Genomic DNA, 22,690 nt, shown 5'->3' with positions numbered 1-22,690 from the left:
CATATCCTTTTACAAGGCAGAATCATCTTAGCTGAAAACAAGGATGATTAACACTCTTTCATTGTTTGGGTTAAAGATGATTAAACATCTAACAAGACGCAAGTTTCAAATACTACTATCAATACCAAAAGCCTAGTCATATTTTTAAATTTAGAAAATAATTCACTGTGAATAATTTACTGAAGTAGTAAACATACCCAGCACTTTACAGCTGGTATATAACATCACAGAAAACTGATATGGTACTAATTTAAACGCTGAAATTTCTTAATGTAACTCAAATATGGACATATAAAAGTTTAAGAAATGCCAACAATAGTGGTCTACTTATCTAGAGGTCAGATTTTCTACATCCTCACTTACATTGGAAACTGGCAATGATACAGAAAAAGTATTTTAGGACTACGATCCCAGAAACAAGAACTTCACTAAATGGGTTACATGTCAAGATAAACTCAGGTCAGGTATAACTTATAACTGATTAATTAAATCAAAAAAGTTAATTTACCGAGCTTGAGCCAGAAAATAAGGTATAATACTGCTAAAAACTGAAACCAACTAACACTGAAAACTAATAGAATCAGCAAATTTTGACATTTCAGTAGCTGCCAATGGCACTATGGCATTACAGCACAGTACATTATGCTCTTAATGAAGAGTCGAATCATGAAAAGAGTTAAACCATGTTTAGTGTACAGTTTAGAAGGCTGGGGAAATATACTGCATTTCAGAAAATGTTCTGACTAAAAAATGGTGAAAGAAAAGAAAGGGATTAAAAGCAGCTAACCAGTGATCAGAAAAAAATAGGGATTCGACAACTCTTATACCTGTAGTAACAAGATAGGATTCTCGCCTCTAATTTATTTTTCACTTCATATGATACAGAGTGTAAATAAATCATTTTTACCTAAAGAGATTTCTCCCATCTTAACTAAAATTCAGTGAAGTTTGATTTGTTTTTAACTAGTGTTTCATGGATAAAGTACTTTAAAAATCAAAACATCAAAGCCTGAGTTTTATTTACATATGAAAATAGTAATATTCTAGACTCTCCAAGATTAAATTAAATACAATATAATTTTTGGTAAAATTTATATTGTATTTTAAGTTTCTGGGAACTGCTTATTCATATATGGTATACATTCATAGTAATTCTCTCATAGAAGGTGCATTTATGTTATTAAGCTGTAAAGACCGTTTTACCAATAATTAAGGTTAATAAATTTACTGCAAGTTTCTAAAACTGCAATAGTTTTAGAATGTCTAATCACACACTACTTTTAGAAATGATTAGAAAACCATGGGTCCCTGTATTTATTAAACTGAATCACCTGGCAGTAAAATTCAGTTAAGGCTCTTGGCATTGGTGAAACTTCTTCCCACTCAGACCTGCTGCTGTGGTAGACCTGCACTTCATCTGTGATTTCATCTGGTGCATAATCACCACCTAATATATAAATTTTATCTTCAATTCCAACTGCACCTGCGTTGAAGCCTGCACATTCAAAAGACCCTTCACCCTTCCAAACACAAGTATCTGGACAAAAACTATAAACCTTATAAGTGGAAAGGTCACATATATACAGTGTACAGTTTACTGGGACAGCTTTAATTAGTGTTGCATGGAAAAACTGCCCAAACTCTGCTACTAGTTCAGACCACTGATCAGTTGTAGCATTGTATTTAAAAAAGCAATCAAGTGAGGGGTTAAAAGCATCTGTAATCTCTACCTCTGATCCAAGAACATAAATTACATTTTGGCATGCACTTGCTTCAGGATAGTATATGCCCCTGGGTAATGGGCTAACAGATATCCATTCTTTGGAAAGAGGGTTGTAAGATTCAACATCTAAGAGACTTCTAATGTCCTGGGATCCTCTAGTCTTTCCACCTATGACAAATAATCTGTTGAGAGCCATAACTGATGTATGCATGGTTCTTGGTGTTTTCATAGTTGATGCCAGGAAAAAATCATTTTTGACCGGACAGTAGCACCAGGTTTGATCAGTGGCATCATGATATGACTCTGCAATATGAAGCCGAACTGTTCTACAACATGGCCCTTTGCAACCGCCTGTCAAGAATATTTTCTCCCCATAACTAGACAGACTAGATCCTGGCAAGTCAATCAGGTGTGATTGTGGCAGTATCTTCCATGAATCACTTTTAATATTATAGCAAAATGTATATTGATCTTCTCCATTTTCCTCAGTTTTGTGAACAAATATGTATTTTTCAGTTGTGGATGGTCGAGCATCAGGGAAAAGTCCACCAGAACCTTGCACACACTTAATTGCATCTATGATTATGTCAAAACAGTTTGTGCTTTTGAGTAAACACTCTTCATTGAGTAAACAATCTTGAAGTGTCTCCTCAGATAACTGATATAATCTTACTTTTTTAATCAAATAAGGCAGATGCTTTTGCCTTGATTCTAAGTTATGTTTAGTCCAACTAAGGACAACTTGCAGTACAGTTTCTTCTTCAGGAACATTTAATTCATCTGATTCCAGACATTTTTGCAGTACTCCAAAATTCATCTCTAAGAAATCACTGGATTTAAATAATAAAGAAAAGTGATGTTGTACAAAGTATAAAGCATGATCAAACAAACGGGCAGAGCCATAGCTATCTGATATAGATAATAACTGTAAACAATTCACAAGATTAATACTTTTTATTAAAAAGTCACTGCAAGCTTTGGACAGGAAGGAAACTTGAAGAAATGATGACAACTGGAAGAACATTTCCACATTATCATCTGTTATCTTTGTTTTTCCAGTATAGGCATAATCAAGAAATGCTTTTACTGCTTTGGAGGACAAATTAGTAATGGTAACACTTCCACCATCTCTTTCTTTCATGTTTACTTCAAACATAGCCCTGCAAAAATGAAGAACACAGGAGAACAAATAAACAGGAATATTTTATTCCACGATAATTTTCAATATTACCTTAAAGAGGTTTCCTTTACTCTTAGGTTGATGTAAAATACATTTACAAAATACATTTTTAAAGCATCCTAATAAATTAATTTAATATCTATAATAGAGACCATATTATTTATCTGTAAAATATATGTATTACATAACTCCCATATTGCAAAATATATACATTATAGCTGACCCACAGCAATGGATCCAAAGGCTACAAAAAGATTCACATTTTGCACCTGATTTGATGTTCTTATATATTATTCATAAAATTAGGGTAAAATCTCTCTAATGGCTGAATTTATTTACTTATGGGTTAATTTAGTATCAACTCTGCAGGTGATAACTAAAATTACTTAAAACATATAAAAGCTTCTGGGTTTAGGATTTAAAAGTCTTTTTCAAAATAATTTTCAATTTGGCAGCAGTGAAATATGTAAAAGATGGAATACACTGAGATATCAGATGTTTCCAATGACTCTGTCTGTGTGGGGAAATCCACCAAATAAGATAAACTTGAATACATGTCTAAAAACACATTTCATACAGCACTTTAGGAAAAAGGGAATATGATTTTATAAAACTAAACAACAGTGTACCACACCAAACTAAAAAGGCTAAAAATAAGTTTTTTTGTAGAAATAGCCACTGAAAGATGGAGATGGGTCTCCAGATTCGAATAATTAGACCAGCTTGAAATTCCTTCATAATAAATTCTAATTTATCCCCATCTGGTAAAGCTGATAGACTCTAAGGAAATAGGAAATTTTTTGGTTCAGTTTAAGCAAAAATATAAATTATTTGGAAATATTTAGGCAGGAGACTAAGATATATTTTACATTTGGCTTTGGTAAGAACAATATTGTTGTCCATCCTTATATTAATTTCATACCCAGAGTTATTCATTTTTACACTTTAAACAAACCCATTATGATGGTTTTCAGTAGAACTGCAAATAAAGATAAAGAGGAAAGAGCTACAACAAAGAACTAAAGACTGCCAGTTGAACATTCATTAAGACTAAAGATCATCTGATTTTGGTCCTGGTTTAATACTAGTTTGTATTTGTTCCAGTATTGTCCAGGACACCTTTGTGAGTAGTGCCCAGGTGCCCAAATACTCTGGGGGAAAACCAAACTTCATTATTGAAGTCTACTATAGAGAGTAACTAAAGCTACTACAGCACAAGTGTCCAACTGAAAAATATGAGGAGCCTTCCAAATACAGAATACTCCTTAGGAAAAGGATGCTAACGCCCCTTTCTACAAGGGGTGTTCAATACTTCTTAACACAATAACGAATAAATATAGTTACAAAAATTTATACATGTTACACACTATGCAGGATATTTCAATAATGTATATCAACTTAGAAACATTACCCTGTGGTGATAATTAGATTATTAAGATATCTATAGTCAGTTTAGGGTAATAATAAGAGCATGGCCTCTAGAACAGGACTGCCTGGGTGGGTATCTAGCCTATACCACTTATTAAATGTGTGACCTTGGGGAGGTTAACAACTTGATTGTGCTTCAAATTCTTCATCTGAAAATGGGGATACTAGTAGTACCTATTTCACTGAGCTGTGAGAGAAATAACTAAGTTAATTGATGCAAACTATTATTAATATCATTTTAAGAAAAAAAAAGTTTTCTAAAATCGTATGTATTTCTAATTTACCACCAACTTCCACATTTTCTTTGAGAAGACACATGTAATATATTTCTATACTTCATCCTACTCATCTTTAAAGTATCCAGTTAACTTCTATCTCAAATTTACCATGTTATCATAAAGTGGTTACACAATATGTGTGATTCTTTTTGAATCTTGTCTCCAGTGACTTTACATTCAATCATAATTTTCATTTTCCAAAAATATTATAAAGGGCATTTACCATGCACTATGTAATTTTCTATTTTAATTTTATATACCCCAATATTCCTGTGAGTTTATATCCCAATACTCCAGTGAGTTTGATCGTAACACAAAATTATTAATTAGTGGCCTTATCATACAAGAGTGTAAATAATGTAGACTTTCTATCTACATTTGTACATATTTTTATGTGAACTATATACTCATTTAGTAAAATGCTACATATAATAAAGGATCTAGGTCATTATAAAACTGTCATTTGTTTTACTTCAAAACAGATGCGAATTTTGAAAAACATGTTGTTTTAACAATAATTTTTTTTAAATTGAAAGTAGACCCCTAAAAAGCTAGGAGTAGGCTGAAAAAAGTACTATGGACAAATATTATGTGCAAATACAATTAATTAATAAATAACTTCAACATAAAGAGTAGAGGACTGCCAGTTCAAATGCTTATATGAACTTCTTACTTTGTTAACATGAAAACTTTATGAACAAATAAGACTGTGTGTTCATACCAAATTATTTCCATTTTTTGGCTAGGTTTGGCAATAATAATAATTGCAGCTAACATTAATTGAATGTAGTGGGCACTGACCTAATCATTAATATACATTATTTCATTCAACACTCATTATGAGTTAGGTCCTATTTTTATTATCTTAATTTTTTACAAATAAGGAAACTGAAGCCTGAAGAGGTTGTGTAACTTACCTAAGGTCACAAGCCTAGTAAGTGGTGGAGCTGGGATTTAGATTTAGGGCATGTGCGTTAAGAGGCCAAGTACTTAACCATTATACTGTACAGCTTCCTCTAATGAAGAGGTGATATGAAAGATAAGGGAGCAAGAAAGTTACTTGGAAGAAAAAGTGGATTAGAAGAGAGGTGGGAAGAAACTAGCGGAACCTGAGAGTGGGAGCGCATAAGAACAGTTAGGGCCCCAGTAGAGTCTGAAGAAGAATAACTTAGGACACATGAGAGAAGAAATGAAAAGAATACATGAAGACATATAGTCTAGTTAGGCAAAAGGCTAGTAAAAGTTGTAGCCCCCCTTGTCCCCAGTAAACTGTGATGCAGCACTGAGCCACTGCTCCCAAATTCAAAGCAGGAAACCCTACAGAAACAGGTGTTTTGTTAGAGATTTAAACCTTGCTTACTTAGAATAAAAATTGTTTCTAAAACTGAACATAATGAAAAATACTGCAATGAGGATTTGAGTTTATTGCAGTATGACTAGGAGGGCTGAAGGTCAGGATGTCAGCAAGAGAGGTTTGCCTGTCTGATGAATAGGCCTCACAGGTATTACCTTGATACAGTTACCACAGTACTAAGGTCATGACCCTTAATCACTGTTAAGAATCAGAAACCCACTGTCATCACAGTGGATTCTTACAGTGTCATGACTAGGATATTCCTTGTAGGACGATCTACATGCGGAACCAAATTATACTCAGAATTAGAATCAGAACAAGTTGGGTGCTCTCCAGAAATGGTTCTGGAAGTACTTTTCCCTACTGTAGGACTATCTTGGCTAAAGAGAAGAGAAATTCTCTGCATTAGAGTCCCTCTCTCCTGGACAATCCATGGGATATAATACATGACTGAAATGTATTTTCTTCTCAGACTCCTCATTTTCTTTGAACTTGGCTTCCATTTTTGCTCAATCTGTCCTTTCCTCTTTTCCCAAATTATACAGTGCAGGGATCCCCCAAGCAAAACTAACCCCAGATCAAAACAAATTTTTTCCAGAACAATTCAAGGGACTAATGCTCCATAGAACTTCCCAATCCTAGCCTGGGAAGACTTGAGCTTTAAAAAAGGTACTCTTATATTTTCATATTCAAAAATCATTAGTTAATCTAGGTTCTAATTATCTTTTTTTAAGTATTAAAGATTAGTGTTCCATGTTCTGTGGGGGGAAAATTGAGTACAGCCATAAAAAATAACTTAATTAGTGGTATCATAAAATCTGAGGGATAAATAGACAAGGTAAAGTACCTGAAAAAGTCACTGCATGCTGCTAACACACAACGATGACATGGGATTATTTCATCTTTCACGATTATTTTGAAATCATAAAAGACATTTTGTTCTCGAAAATTCTGTAGTATACTTAAGATTTTCTGTCCATGATCTTCTGACACGAGGAAGTTGTTTTTCTTCTCAGATGGAATTCCATTACATGAGCCTTGTTGATTGAAATTATATGAATTATCCATAGCCACTTCCATCTGTTCTTAGAACTGGAATGAAAAAAAAAAAACAAATCACTGATGTAACAGAGTCCTAATGAAATTTTCAGATCCAAAATTTGCCCTCTTAGTGTCAATCACAAGAACAACTGTTCACTAAGAACATTAGTGAACAATTGTTCACTAAGAACAATCATAATAGTAAATCGTGTCCTAAACACTTGTTTTCCTGACATTTAGCAATAAATTCCTTTTAAATTTTTATAAATATTGAGCTCACTGGAATAAAAAGTACATTATTAAGGGATAAAGTTCAAGGTTATATAACTGTGTTAAATAGCACAAATTATAAGTTGTATAAATAACTTATACAGGATCTGAGTACATGACTAGTCTTGTTATATGTAAGAGGTATTGCTTATATAGCAGATATCATTTGAATATTTACCCAACACATCCTTCTCCCTCCCACCTATTTTCTTCTGGCAGCGAAACAGATGTTAAAATGTTGATATTGAAGCATAGGTATATGTCTTCTGGGATTAGACTTTTAAAAGACAATTCATTGGGGCTTCCCTGGTGATGCAGTGGTTGAGAGTCCGCCTGCCAATGCAGGGGACGCGGGTGTGTGCCCCGGTCCGGGAAGATCCCACATGCCACGTAGCGGCTGGGCCCGTGAGACATGGCCACTGAGCCTGCGCGTCCAGAGCCTGTGCTCCGCAACGGGAGAGGCCACAACAGTGAGAGGCCCACGAACCGAAAAAAAAAAAAAAAAAAAGAAAGACGATTGAAAAAGATCAGGGTATTAGATTGTATTAACTGGTTATGGCCTTTAGCAAGGAAGTAAAAGGCAAACATTGGTCCAACTTTGCCTATCTGAAAGCAGGAAAGCTTTTTAAATATGAGGTCAGAAATCCAAGATACTTGAAGGCCAGATAACTGTGACTTTCCCAAACTGCTAATTTAGTTCTAAGCATAAAAGTTTATACCACAAAAAGCAAGAAAGAAAAGAAGATTGGGATCTAGGGGAGCCAGAAAAATAGGAAACCTTGATTCCTTAGCATACTTCTGTTCTGGTTATTTATTGCCTTGCAAATCACCCCAAAGCTGAGTGGCTTAAGACGACAATTTATCTCTCATGGTTCTGCAGGTTTAGATGGAACTTCTTGCTTGTGGGTTTTCATATGGTTAGAGTCAGGTGGCAGCTCTGGCTGAAGTCACCTGAAGGCCTGATTGGGTTAGAGGTCCAATACAGTTTCTTCATTCACATTTCCTTCAAATGGGATGGACGGCTAGAACAGATAGGGCTTTCTCTCCCTCTCTTGATATATTCTCTCCATGTGACTAACAATACTTCCTCATAGCATGGCAGTCTTGGGGTAGTTGCACTTCGTACATGGTGGCTGTGTTCTCCCAGAGGAGGTGTTTCAAGCCCAGGTGGAAGCCAGACACTGGAGAAGTAGTCTGAATGGTCCTATAGCATCAGTCAAAGCTTCATTCTAGGACTGAGACAATCTACTACTGTGTTGTCCAAAACAGTAACTGTGAGCCATGTATACCTATTTACATTTAAATTACTTAAAATTCAATAAAAATTAAAAATTTAGTTCCTTGGTTGGTCTAGCCATATTTTAAGCGGTCAGTAGCCATATGTAATATGATGGTTACTTTTATGTGTCAACTTGCTGGGCCACAGGGTGCCCAGACACTTGGCTAAACATTATTTCTGGGTGTGTCTGTGAGGGTGTTTTTGGATGAGTTTAACATTTGAATCAGTAGACTGAGGAAAGCAGATTGTTTTCCTTAATGTGAGTGGGACTCACTGAATCCACTGAAGGCCTGAATAGAACAAAAGGCCCAGTAAGATAGAATTCTTTCTCTCTGCCACTGTCTCTGAGAAGGAATATCAGACTTCTGCCTTTGGACTAAAACTCGGATTGCAACTTTATTATTGGCTTTCCTGGACCAGTTTTCCGACTGCGGATCTTAGGACTGCTTAGCTTCCTTAATAACATAAGCCAACTCCACACAGTAAATCAATCTCCCTATCTATCTATCTATCTTTCTATCTATCTATCTCTCCTTCCAATTGGCTCTGTTTCTCTGGAGAACCCTAATACATGTGGCTAATGGCTATTATATTGTACACCACAAACATAGAATATTTTCATTATCACAGAAAGTTACTGACTAGCTGATGTACTATATGAAGAATAATGTGCCTGTATAAGAGTGTATGTGCATGCACGCGCAGGGGCCATTAATAGGATGTAATTCACAGTAGTATTGGAAAAATAAGTTACCTGCAGTAATTTTGTGAGCAGTGTTCTGAGTAGCTGTAAGTAAATAGACATATTAAGAATGAGAGTGGGTGTCGTGGAGGGAAAAAAGGTAATGAGAGGCTTGGGAGCAGTTGTGAAGAAAAGTAAGGCAGAAAACAGTTGTATTAGAGTTCTTTAGAGAAACAGAACCAATGAACCAATAGATTATATATTTGGCTATAAGCCTATTTGTTATATATATAACTACTGGTATATGTGTGATGTGTGTGTGGTGTGTGTGTATGTATGTATATGTGTGCATATATAAATATATTATATATGTATATACATATAAATAATTGGCTCACAAAATTATGGAGGTCCCAAGATATGTGGCTGGCAAGTCAGAGACTCAGAACAACCAACGATGTAGTTTCAGTCTGAATCCAGAGGCCTGAGAACCAGGACAGCTGATGGTATAAGTTCTAGTCTGAAAGCTGGCAGGCTGGAGACCTAGGAAGAGATGATTTTTCAGTTCAAATCCAAAGGCAGGAAATAATAATGTTCCAGCTCCAGCAGTCAGGTAGGTGAAGTTTCTTCTTACTCAGCTTTTTTGTTCTCTTCAGGTCTTCAATTGATTGGATAAGATCCACCCACATTAGAGTGGGCAATAATTTACTTAGTCTATCTACTCAAATGTTAATCTCATCCAGAAACAGCCTCACAGACACACCCAGAACAATGTTTGACCAAATGTCTGGGCACCCTGCGGCCTAGTCATCACAACAGTGCAAATCTTACTTAAGAATGTTAATAACATCTGATCTAGGACGAAAAAGAATATTCCAAGTTAGAGTGGGGTACAAAGATAATCATCACAACAGTGCAAATCTTTACTTAAGAATGTTGAGGGAATTCCCTGGTGCTCCAGTGGTTAGGACTCTGTACTTTCACTGCTGGGGCCTGGGTTTGATTCCTGGTAGGGGAACTAAGATCCTGCAAGATGTGTGGCACGGCCAAACAAAACAACAACAACAACAAAAAAGAATGTTGATAACATCTGACCTAGGATGAAAAAGAATATCCCAGTAATTCCTCACCTCACAAGGAATACTTCTTAAGTCACCTGTAAAACTGTTTATAAAATCACATGTTTTTCCTCCTTTTCTAATAACTATAAAATCATATATCTTCCCAGGGGTATGATGTAATATGAAACAGAAGAAGGAGTAGGGCTTTAGAAGACTTGAGTTCCAATGCTGGCTCAGCAATATACTTGTGATATATTTGAGGCAAGTAACTTCTGATGGATCTTTGATTCTCATTTTCTTCATTTGTAAAATAAGGACAAACTTTACTTATCTAGTTGCGTTGTTGAGAAGATTAAAAATAATAAATAATTTAGCATTTACTATGTGCTAAATAAATGAAAGTTAGTACTTATTTTCTATTAGAAAGTTAACATAAAAGCCAAAGAAATCATTTAAATGACATGAATCAAAATGTTTACATTTAAAAGGTGGTAGGGGGAGGGACAGCAGAAGCAGTTCTCTAATAATTCCTAGGGCTTAAGAGGAAAGCTGAACATAAGAGCTATCATTACAAAGTAGTTTTATATGGAGTATCAGGATCAATGAAAAGAAGAAAGACAACTGGTGGAGACTTGAGCCAGCCTCCTCTTTCTGACGCCATGATGATAGAAAGGAATACTTAAAGGGACTAGCCAGGGAGTATTTATACTACACAAAGGGTAGTATAACAGAGCAGGTAACCAGTGTGATATACACCAGATAGACATGAGTTAGTGCTGTGCAAAGGATCAAAGCATCTTCTCAACAACACAAAGAGGCCAGGGTGTTACTCCTGGTCTATTTCTCAAGTCTAGCAATGGGCTAGAGCATCAATAATCTGTAACAGCAATATAGGGTCTCTCCATTGCTTGCCTCAAAGAATCACAGAATTGGTTGAAAGACTCAGTCCTTATCACCTACACACCCATTGGAACTGCTCTGAATTCTCATCCATTTAAAGATATGTATTTAAATCCTTTTTTATTAGAGGAAGTTAGATGCTGAAGATGGAAAAATAAATTTATCTCCTATAAGCTTAGATTCTTCTAGGTTTTTAAAAGTTCCCTCAAAGTTTAGGATTATAGGTGTTGACAAGGATTTTTGATCCACATGGGACAATCCACAGCAGAAATTACTACCCTGACTTCCAAGCCATCTAATCAGGGAGAGATGAAGGAAACAATTTGGGTAGATACTGAATACTTGTTTCATAATACTTTCATTCTGTATGTGATTGATTATGTATATGTGTGTATACATAATTTTTTTTTCTACAACTTAATTTTAAAATACATTCTTATTGGACATTTAAGGGTATCTCTACTTTGCAATTCTTTAATGTGGTCATAATTACCACTGGAAACTACCAAAATTTAAGTATTATCATGTTGGTTTTCCCCCCCATAACTCTATTATTTTTCTATTTCTCATCTAGATGAATGGCCGCTACACTTCCCAAGCTAGACACTTGGAAGCCGTCTTTCAGCAACCATATACATCCATTTTAAAACCACTTCTCTCCATCTCTACTGACATTCTTTTAGTTTAAGCTCTCATCATTCTCACTTGAATTGCCTCAACAGCCTCAACACTGATCTTTCTTCTATAAACTTTTATTTAAAACCTTCTGGGTTTCAAACCTGTGCATACATTTGGGAATATAAAGATAAATGAGGCACAGAATCCTTGCTCTTACAGGTTTATAGGCTAGTGTGGAAAGAAATAAGTAAACTGTATAAGGGTCATAATAGAGATATGAGCAGTGTTATGGAAGCATAGAGGAAGAACAACATTCAGACTTGCTTTCAGGGGTAGAAAGGATAAAACAGAGAGGGGAAGAGGATTGAGGAAGCCATCCTGATGAGTACAGTACTTGAGCTGTTAAAAAAAAAAAAGAAAAAAAAGGAAAATGGTTAACAAAGGGGAGAAAGACATTTCCAAGAGAAAAAATTAAGTTATAAATGCAAAGGCCTGGATAAGAGTTATTATGGCCCCTTTGGAGAAATACAAAGTTGAGAACAGGGGATAGGGTAAAAAAAGCTTAAGTAGTAAATAGGGAATGGCTCATGCAAAGTCTTACATACCATGCAAGGGGGCTTGGGTTTCATTCTACAGGTAATGAGGAATATTTAGAAAACTTTTAAGGAGTGGCATTATACCACTGGATTTACATTTTAGAAAGATCATTCTGCTAAGAATATAGCAGTGAGTAATAAAGATGTGGCTCCTATTCTCATGGAACTTACTATCTAATGGGACAGATATGCATGTTCACTGGCATTGGTAATGAGAATATCAATTTAAAAAAATCCAAACACTTTTTCTTAATGAAAAACAAATTTAATTTTGTTAAGCCACTTAGATGTAGCTATTACAACAAATAGGATTATCTTAATTGATGAATATTAATTTTAATCCCAGCAACTCAATAAGCACATTTATTAATCTAAATATTTATCTGTTGATTCTCTATTGTTTCTTGCACAAAAAATTACATCATTTGTAAATATTAAGGTTGCTTTTCTTTCCTATTTTTTACCAATATTATTTTTTTTTGTACTACAGTAGTAGCTAAGATTTCCTGTACAACGTTGAATAAAAGCAACATGGTTTGCAATACATTTAAGTATCACTGTATGTGTATATATAATTTATACCTAATTATTTATACCAAGTTATAATACATATATAAATAATTTGGAACTTGGATTAAGTCAGTTACTGAGGCTCATAGTTCACAGATAAGAAATGAAACCAATGATATATGTATATTGTAATTTTTATTTCTATAACTAGTAATGTAAGTAAAATGGCTTTATTTGAAATTTTCAAATATCAACTAATACATCAGCATTACACACAGGTATTCACTTTTGTAAAGTGGTTAAAAGTTAAAGCCCTCCATGTTTACTCTATGTAGAATGGTCAAGCAGAGAAGCTGAAACGTCCTATTTTGTCAATTTGGCTTGAGTGAATTTCTACATGGAGACTTTACTTAATCAACGATTATAAGCACAATCAAAGAGAAAGGGCACTGCAAAATATATGAAAGGGAAAGAGGGATCTGATCCACAAGATAACTAAAGCCATTGAAATTAATAAAAATCAATCAAGGAAAATAAGTAGAATTAGTAAAGAAGAGGGCCAAGGATGGAACACCAAGGATAACTAATATTAAGGGACAGACAATTTAAGTTGAAGAATTATTTATGCAGCATCTGCTACATATCAGGTGATGGTCTACACAAACTGAAAATATAATGGAAAATACAATCTGTAGTAGGTACAGATGAAAAAGTTCTACAGCTGAGAAAAAACTCAAAAAGAACAGGAAGAGAAATGCAAGAAAATTAGGAAAGATGGTGGAAGTCAAAGGAAGAGAATTTCCAGAATGAAGCAGTTCCCATATTATCAAAAGCTAAGAGAGATTAGGTAAGGTAAGGACTGAAGTCCCTGATGATTTGAGGGTGGGGTGGGGAGAGGCCAGATTACAGTGGTTTTAAGAGGGAATAATGAACAAATTTTGTATAATTTTTTCTTTTAAGTTCAGTGAGGTTGGGACTAGAGGAGCAATTCTAAGAAATATTGTTTTGCTTTAGATGGGAGAAATTTGAGCATGTTAATACACTGGCAAAAAAGGGGAGATATGGAGGGAAATTTTTGATAATGATTACAACAATCTAAATTAAGCACTTACATCCCTATCAAAGCGAATCATTTTGGACCTTTAAAGCAACAAATCAGAGAACAATACTATATGGCACAACTTTCATTTCTGTTAACAGGTAAACACTGATAAGCAAATGAATGGTTAGAGACTCAATTTTCATAGTTTATTTGTGATATAACAAACCTGAAAATATTAGAATTTATAATAAGTAATTTATACAGCTATTTCATTCAATGTTCATAATCCTTTAAGATTAGTATTAATAATGACTTTTTCAAAATGGGAAATTGAGGCTGAGATTAAACAATAAGGTGTAAGACACAAAACTAACAGAAACATGCTTGTTTCACTCAAAGTCCATGCTCTTTTCAATACTATTCTGACTCTGGATTTTAATATCAAATGAAAGCTCAGAAAGTAATTTTAATGCTCAAAAGATCCAACCATAAATGTACTGGTCAAAACTTACCATGACAATTTAAGATCATTCTGAATAAGAAAGACATATATGACAAAAATAAGAGCTAACATTTATAGAGCCAGTACCCTGCATCAGGTACTGGGCCATGGGTCTCACAGAGCATTTAATTTAATTCTTATAAATATTACTCCTATAAAAAAATGAGACCTCTGCTTTAGTAAAGTAGAGTAGACATACCTTTCCCTGTTTCTCCTGCTAAGCACAACTAAAAACCCTGGACATATATAAAAATATATATCACAAACATACAGAGCCTGTGAGAAGTGGAGAGAAACAAGCAGGGTGGCTAGTGAACTTGAGACCCAAGGAGCAAGACAGTGATGAGTTCCTTGGGTTTTATTTTTGCCTAATATATCATAGATAGTGAAGAAGCTGACAACACTGAACACCAATGGGCACACACATAAAGAGATCCAAGAAAAACATGATTTCTTCAGGCAAAGGACCAGGAAAAAGAGCAACCTAGCAAGACAGAAGTTTTGACAAACACCACAAAAAAACGGGCTCTATCCCACCAACGTCAGCAAAAGTGGAATGGAGAGCCAAGAATTCCACCCTTGCCAGACTGTAATGAGGTGCCTCAGCTCTCCTCCTACCATTCCCCCAAAGGAATGGTGTCAGTGAAGGCTGAGTGGGGAGTCAGGACATTAATCATTTCTGGGTGGTAACAAGTGGCCACCAACAACCCCCCCCCAATCAATCAGCTGGAGTAGAGTCAGAGGCCAAGTAAAGAATCAGGACTTCCACTACCGATTAGCAGCAACAAGGCCATCCCCAATGATGTCAATGGAGGCCACGAGAGGAGCAATAACAAGGTGCCTCTTGTTATCAGAGGACAATCTGAGGCTGAGATTGGTATCAGAGGATGCAGAGAGGGGAGCCTAAACTTCTAATTCTGTCCAGCAGTAGAAAGGAGCCCTTCCTCTCCTGGGTATCAACAGAGGTATAGTGGAAAGTCTGGACTTCCATCTCAACCTGGCAGCAATAAGGTGGTAAGCTAAACTGAGAAGAGCAGTGTCAAAAAACCCCCACTAAAATCCAAGATTTAAATAAGATCTAGAGTCTTACACAATACTCAATAGAGCCAAGAACCAGGAATATATCAAATTAAATAAGAAAAACAAATCAACAGACAACAGTGAGATGACACTGATGTCAGAATTATGTGCCAAGAATTTTAAGGCAGCCATCATAGAAAAACCTCAGTGAGCAATTATAAAGTATATATTATATACATGCACATATATATATATATATTATATACAGTTGTCCCTTGGTAACCACAGGGGATTGGTTCCAGGACACTCCTCCCCATCCAATACCAAACTCCTCAGATGCTTAACTCCCTTATATTAAATGGCTGGCATAGTACGCTCAGTCTTCTGAATGTGCAGATGTGGAACCTACAGATATGGAGGGCTGAATGTATACATGTACATATGTAAATGATATAATCCTAGAAAAACCTCTAAAGCGTCTATACAAAGAGATACACGCAGAATCATAGCAGAATGAAAACAGAAAATGGAATCCTAAAAAAGGTTCAAGTAACCCAAAGGAGGCAGAAAAAAGAAAAAAGAGAAATTAAAAACAGAACAGAGAACAACCAACCAAAAAGCAAACTTAAGTACTAACATATTCAATATCTGTACTAAATGTAAATGGTACACACACACACACACACACACACACACACACACACACACATAAACACGTATCAATTAAAAGACAGAGATCAGCAGAATAGATTTAAAAAAAAAATAACCCCAACTTTATACTTCTTAAAAGTAACTCACTTCAAATAGAATGATGTAAGTAGGTTGGAAGTCAAAAGATAGAGAAATATATACTATATAAACATGAATTAAAAGAAAACAGGTGTGGCTATATTAATATCAGGTAAAGTAGACACCAACAAGGAAAAGTATCAGGGACACAAAGATATATCACATAATGTCAATCCCACAAGAAGACATAGCAAACCTAAATGTGTACATATCAAACAAAAGAGGTGCAGTAATGGGAAGCAAAAACTGATAGACCTGAAAAGAAAAACAGACAAATGCATTTATTATAGCTATAATGCTAGAGAACTGAATGTCCTTCTCTCTAAAATTAATAGAACAAGAACACAATAAATCAGCAATGATACACAAGAACTCAATAACACCAGCAACCAACAGCATCTAATCAACAGAATACACATGATTTTCAAGTGCCTATGAAACATAGAGCAAAAGTGACCATATCCTGACCTACCCTTAAATGATTTAAAAGAATTGAAGGCACACAGATTATGTTATGTGGCCACAATGAAATGAGACTAGAAATCAATTAAGAGAAAGGTTAACACTAAAATCTGAGGGGGCAGAGTCAAGATGGCAAAATAGGAGGACACAGAGTTCACATCTCCTTACAACTAGGGCACCTACCAGGCACTTGTGAGGGGCCACAGACACTGGAGGGGATGGGAAGAACCCCCAAGAAACCAGGTAGGATGTGGCGTGGGGGAGAAGAAATGGAGGCGGGATGGGATGGATGCCCCTGAGGGGCAGCTGGGGGAGGGGAGGGGTTACCACACCTAGAGTGGCCCACCCACAGTGAGGGGAGCAACGGGGATGCAGAGAGACCCTTGGGAGATTGGAGGATCAGAAAGGAACAAAGCCAGTGTTTCCCCTGCCCACCTGGGCCATACAGAGCCTGCTGAGGTCTTGGGACTGATCCTCTGCACTCCAAGGCCACCACTGGCTGCGCTAAGCCCAAACCCTGCCCCTGCACTCTAATCCACACTCTGAGGCCCCCTCCAGCCATGTTGTCCTTTCCGGCTGTGCAGGTCCTGAGCTTAGGGCCTGCCCCCGCCCTAAACCCCACCACCACCTAAGGTCCGCAGCCCAAGCCAAGGCTTTTTCCAGTCCCTTTTCCTTTTATTCATTTTTTTCTTTCTTTTTTTTTTTTTTAAACATTGTGGTTCTGTTTTACCTTGTGGTGGTATCATTTATATCTTTATTTTTTCTATTAAGTCTTTTATATTTCTAATTTTATTTTATCTTTTACTCTTTGTGATTGTTCTGCTCCTTTTGGTTTGTTCCCTGCCTCTTTTTTTTTTTTTTTGCTGTTTTGGTTCTGTTTTATCTTGTTGTTGTTGTTTCATTTATATTTCTAGCTTTTCCAATATATTTTTTATTTTTCTACTTTCACTTTATTTTTTATTCCTCGACATCATACTCCTTTTTTTTTTACTTCTTTTTTTTTTGCCATGCAACATGGCTTGCAGAATCTTGTTTCCCTAGCTGGGGGTCAGGCCTGAGCTGCTGAGGTGGGGGTAACAAGTCCAAACCGCTGGACTAACAGAGAACCTCAGACACCAGGAAATATTAATCAGAGTGAGGTCTCCCGGAGATCCTCATCTCGGCACCAAGACCTCACTCTACCCAACTGCCTGCAAACTCCAGTGCTGGACACCTCAGGCCAAACAACCAGTAAGACAGGAACAAAGCCTCACCCATTAAAAAAAATGAGTTGACAAAAAAATATGTTACAGATGAAGGACCAAAGTAAAAACCTACAGCACCAAATAAATGAAGAGAAAATAGGCAACCTACCTGAAAAGGAATTCAGAGTAATGATACTAATAAAGATGATACAAAATCTCAGAAATAGAATGAAGGCATGGATTGAGAAAATACAAGAAATGTTTAAAAAAGGCCCAGAAGAACTAAAGAACATAAAACTGTGATGAACAACAAAATAACTGAAGAAAAAAATACACTAGAAGGAATCAAGAGCAGAATAACTGAGAAAGAAGAACAAATAATGAGCTGGAAGATAGAATGGTGGAAATAACTGCTGAGGAGCAGAATATAGAAAAAAGTATGAAAAGAATTGAGGACAGTGTCAGAGACCTCTGGGACAACATTAAACACACAACATTTGAATTATAGGGGTTCCAGAAGAAAAAAAGAAAGAGAAAGTCTGAGAAAATATGTGAAGAGATTATAGTTGAAAACTTCCCTAACATGGGAAAGGAAATAGCCACCAAAGTGCAGAAACTGCAGAGAGTCCCATACAAGATAAACGCTAGAAACCACCAAGACACATATTAATCAAACTAACAAAAATTAAACACAAAGAAAAAATATTAAAAGCAAGGGAAAAACAACAAATAACATACAAGGGAATCCCCATAAAGTTATCAGCTGTTTTTTCAGCAGAAATTCTGCAGGCCAAAAGGGAGGGCCAGGATATATTTAAAGTAATAAAAGAGCAAAACATACAACAAAGATTACTCTAACCATCAAGGATCTCATTCGGATTTGATGGAGAAATCAAAAGCTTTAGGGATAAGCAAAAGCTAAGAGAACTCAGCACTACCAAATCAGCTTTAAAACAAATGCTAAAAGAACTTCTCTAGGCAGGAAACACAAGAGAAGAAGAAGAAAAGGACCTACAAAAACAAACCCAAAACAATAAAGAGAAAGGTAATAGGAACATATATATCTATAATTACCTTGAATGAAAATGGATTAAATGCTCCAACCAAAAGACACAGACTAGCTGAATGTATACAAAAATAAGACCTGTATATATGCTGTCTATAAGAGACCCACTTCAGACCTAGGGACACATACAGATGGAAAGTGAGGGGATGGAAAAAAGGTATTCCATGCAAATGGAAATCAAAAGAAAGCTAAAGGAGCAATACTCATATAGACAAAATAGGCTTAAAAATAAAGAATGTTCCAAGAGAAAAGAAAGGACACTATGTAATGATCAAGGGATCAATCCAAGAAGAAGACAAAACAATTATAAATGTTTATGCACACAACATAGGAGCACCTCAATACATAAGGCAAATACTAACAGCCAAAAAAGGGGAAATTGACAGTAACGCAATAACAGTGGGAGACCTCAACACTCCACTTACACCAATGGACAGATCATCCAGAGAGAAAATAAGGAAACACAAGCTTTAAATGACACAATAGACCAGATAGATTTAATTGATACTTATAGGACATTCCAGGTGAAAGCAACAGAATACACTTTCTTCTCAAGTGCACACTGAACATATTTCAGGATAGATCACATCTTGGGTCACAAATCAAGCTTTGGAAAATTTAAGAAAATTGAAATCATATCAAGCATCTTTTCTGATAACAACACTATGAGATTAGAAATCAATTATAGGAAAACAACTGTAAAAAACACAAACTCATGGAGGCTAAACACTGCACTGCTAAATAACCAAGAGATCACTGAAGAAATCAAAGAAGAAATTTAAAAATACCTAGAAACAAATGATAATGAAAGCACGATGACCCAAAACCTAGGTGATGCAGCAAAAGCAGTTCTAAGAGGGAAGTTTATAGCAATTCAATCTCACCTCAAAAAACAAGAAAAATCTCAAATAAACAATCTAACCTTACACGTAAAGCAACTAGAGAAAGAAGAAAGAAAACCCAAAGTTAGCAGAAGGAAAGAAATCATAAAGATGAGAGCAGAAATGAAATAGAAATGAAAAAAACAACAGCAAAGATAAATAAAACTAAAAGTTAGTGCTTTGAGAACATAAACAAAATTGATAAACCATCAAGAAAAAAAGAGAGAGGACTCAAATCAATAAAATTGAAAAAGGAGAAGTTACAACTGACACCACAGAAATACAAAGGATGATATGAGACTACTATAAGCAACTATATGCCCATAAAATGGACACTCTGGAAGAAATGGACAAATTCTTGGAAAAGTACAACTTTCCAGGACTGAACCGGGAAAAAATAGAAAATATGACTAGACCAACCACAAGTAATGAAATTGAAACTGTAATTAAAAATCTTCTAACAAACAAAAGTCCAGGTCCAGATGGCTTCACAGGTGAATTCTACCAAATATTTAGAGAACAGCTAACACCAATCCTTCTCAAACTCTTCCAAAAGAATGCAGAGTGAGGAACACGCTCAAACTCGTTCTACAAGGCCATCATCACCCTAACACCAAAACCACAGATATCACACACACAAAAATTACAGGCCAATATCACTGATAAACATAGATGCAAAGATCCTGAACAAATAAATACTAGCAAACAGAATTCAACAGCACATTAAAAGGAACATACACCAGGATCAAGTGGGATTTATCCCAGGGATGCAAGGACTCTTGAATATATGCAAATCAATCAATGTGATACACCATATTAACAAATTGAAGAATAAAAACCATATGATCACTTTGATAGATGCAGAAGAAGCTTTTGACAAAATTCAACACCCATTTATGATTAAAAGTCTCCAGAAAGTGGGCATAGAGGGAACCTACCTCGACATAATAAAAGCCAAATATGACAAACCCACAGTCAACATCATTCTCAATGGTGAAAAACTGAAAGCATTTCTTCTAAGATCAGGAACAAGACAAGGTTGCCCACTTTTGCCACACTTATTCAACATAGTTTTGGAAGTCCTAGCCATGGCAGTCGGAGAAAAAAAAAGAAATAAAAGAAATCAAAATCAGGAAAGAAGTAAAACTGTCACTGTTTGCAGATGATATGATACTATACATAGGAAATCCTAAAGATGCCACCAGAAAACTACTAGAACTCATCAATGAATTTGATAAAGTTGCAGGATACAAAATTAATGTACAGAAATCTCTTGCATTCCTATATAATAACAACAAAAGATCAGAAAGAGAGATTAAGAAACAATCCCCTTTACCACTGCAACAAAAATAATAAAATACCTAGGAATAAACCTACCTAAAGAGACAAAATACCTGCACTCAAAAAACTATAAAACACTGATGAAAGCAATCAAAGATGACAAAAACAGATGGAGAGATATACCATGTTCTTGAATTGGAAGAATCAATATTGTGAAAATGACTGTACTACCCAAAGCAATCTACAGATTCAATGCAATCCCTATCAATTACCAACGGTATTTTTCACAGAATTAGAGCAAAAAATTTTACGATTTGTATGGAAACATAAAAGATTCCAAATAGCCAAAGCAATCTCGAGAAAGAAAAGTGGAGCTGGAGGACTTCAGACTATACTAAAAGCTACAGTAATCAAGACAGTATGGCACTGGCACAAAAACAGAAATATACATCAAAGGTACAGGATAGAAATCCCAGAGATGAACCCATGCACCTATGGTCACCTAATCTATGACAAAGGAGGCAAGAATATACAATGGAGAAAGACAATCTGTTCAATAAGTGGTGCTGGAGAAACTGTACAGCTACATGTAAAAGAATGAAATTAGAACACTCCCTAACACCATACATAAAAATAAACTCAAAATGTATTAAAGACTTAAAGGTAAGACCAGACACTATAAAACTCTTAGAGGAAAACATAGGAAAAACACTCTTTGACCTAAATCACAGCAAGATCTTTTCTGACCCACCTCCTGGAGTAATGAAAATAATAACAAAATAAACAAATGGGACCTAATGGAACTTAAAAGCTTTCGCACAGTAAAGGAAACCATCAACAAAATGAAAAGACAACCTTCAGAATGTCAGAAAGTATTTGCAAAGGAAGCAACGGACAAAGGATCAATCTCCAAAATATACAAACAGCTCAATAACAGAAAAACAAACAATCCAATCAATAAATGAGAGGAAGACCTAAATAGACATTTCTCCAAAGAAGACATACAGATGGCCAAAAAACACCTGAAAAGCTGCTCCGCATCACTAATTATTAGAGAAATGCAGAACAAAACTACAATGAAGTATCACCTCAGACCAGTCAGAATGGCCATCATCAAAAAATCTACAAACAATAAATGCTGGAGAGGATATGGAGAAAAGGAAACCCTTTTGCACTGCTGGTGGGAATGAAAATTGACACAGCCACTGTGGAGAACAGTATGGAGGTTCCTCAGAAAAATAAAAATAGAACTACCATATGACCCAGCAATCCCACTACTGGGCATATACCCTGAGAAAGCCATAATTCAAAAAGATACATGTACCTCAATGGTCGCTGCAGTTGTATTTACAATAGCCAGAATGTGGAAACAACCTAAATGTTAATCGACAGATGAATGGATAAAGAAGATGTGATATATATATATATATATATATATATACACATATATATATATATATATACATATATATATATATATATATATAATGGAATATTACTCAGCCATAGAAAGGAACGAAATTGGGCCATTTATAGAGATGTG

The 22,690-nt window shown here is 35.5% G+C and overlaps 1 protein-coding gene across 2 annotated transcripts in view; it reads right to left on the bottom strand.

Annotated features, from left to right (window-relative positions):
* Positions 1-1,159: 1,159 nt before the first annotated feature.
* KBTBD3 (kelch repeat and BTB domain containing 3) overlaps positions 1,160-22,690 on the bottom strand; it is a 49,683-nt gene continuing 28,152 nt past the window's right edge. The window contains exons 2-4 of one of the 2 annotated variants that reach the window (XM_081239053.1): positions 9,634-9,778; positions 6,811-7,055; positions 1,160-2,883 (exon numbers count right to left, since the gene is read on the bottom strand). In XM_081239053.1, coding sequence (XP_081095179.1) covers positions 1,281-2,883; positions 6,811-7,043 — 1,836 coding nt within the window. In that variant the 5' untranslated portion in view covers positions 7,044-7,055; positions 9,634-9,778 and the 3' untranslated portion in view covers positions 1,160-1,280. The remainder of the gene's footprint in view (positions 2,884-6,810; positions 7,056-9,633; positions 9,779-22,690) is intronic. The other variant, XM_081239052.1, reaches the window with a different exon arrangement.

Source organism: Mesoplodon bidens (assembly GCF_964165515.1).
Source record: "Mesoplodon bidens genome assembly, chromosome: 7".
In the NCBI taxonomy this organism is placed as follows: domain Eukaryota; kingdom Metazoa; phylum Chordata; class Mammalia; order Artiodactyla; family Ziphiidae; genus Mesoplodon; species Mesoplodon bidens.
This window is presented reverse-complemented; position numbering and strand designations above follow the sequence as displayed.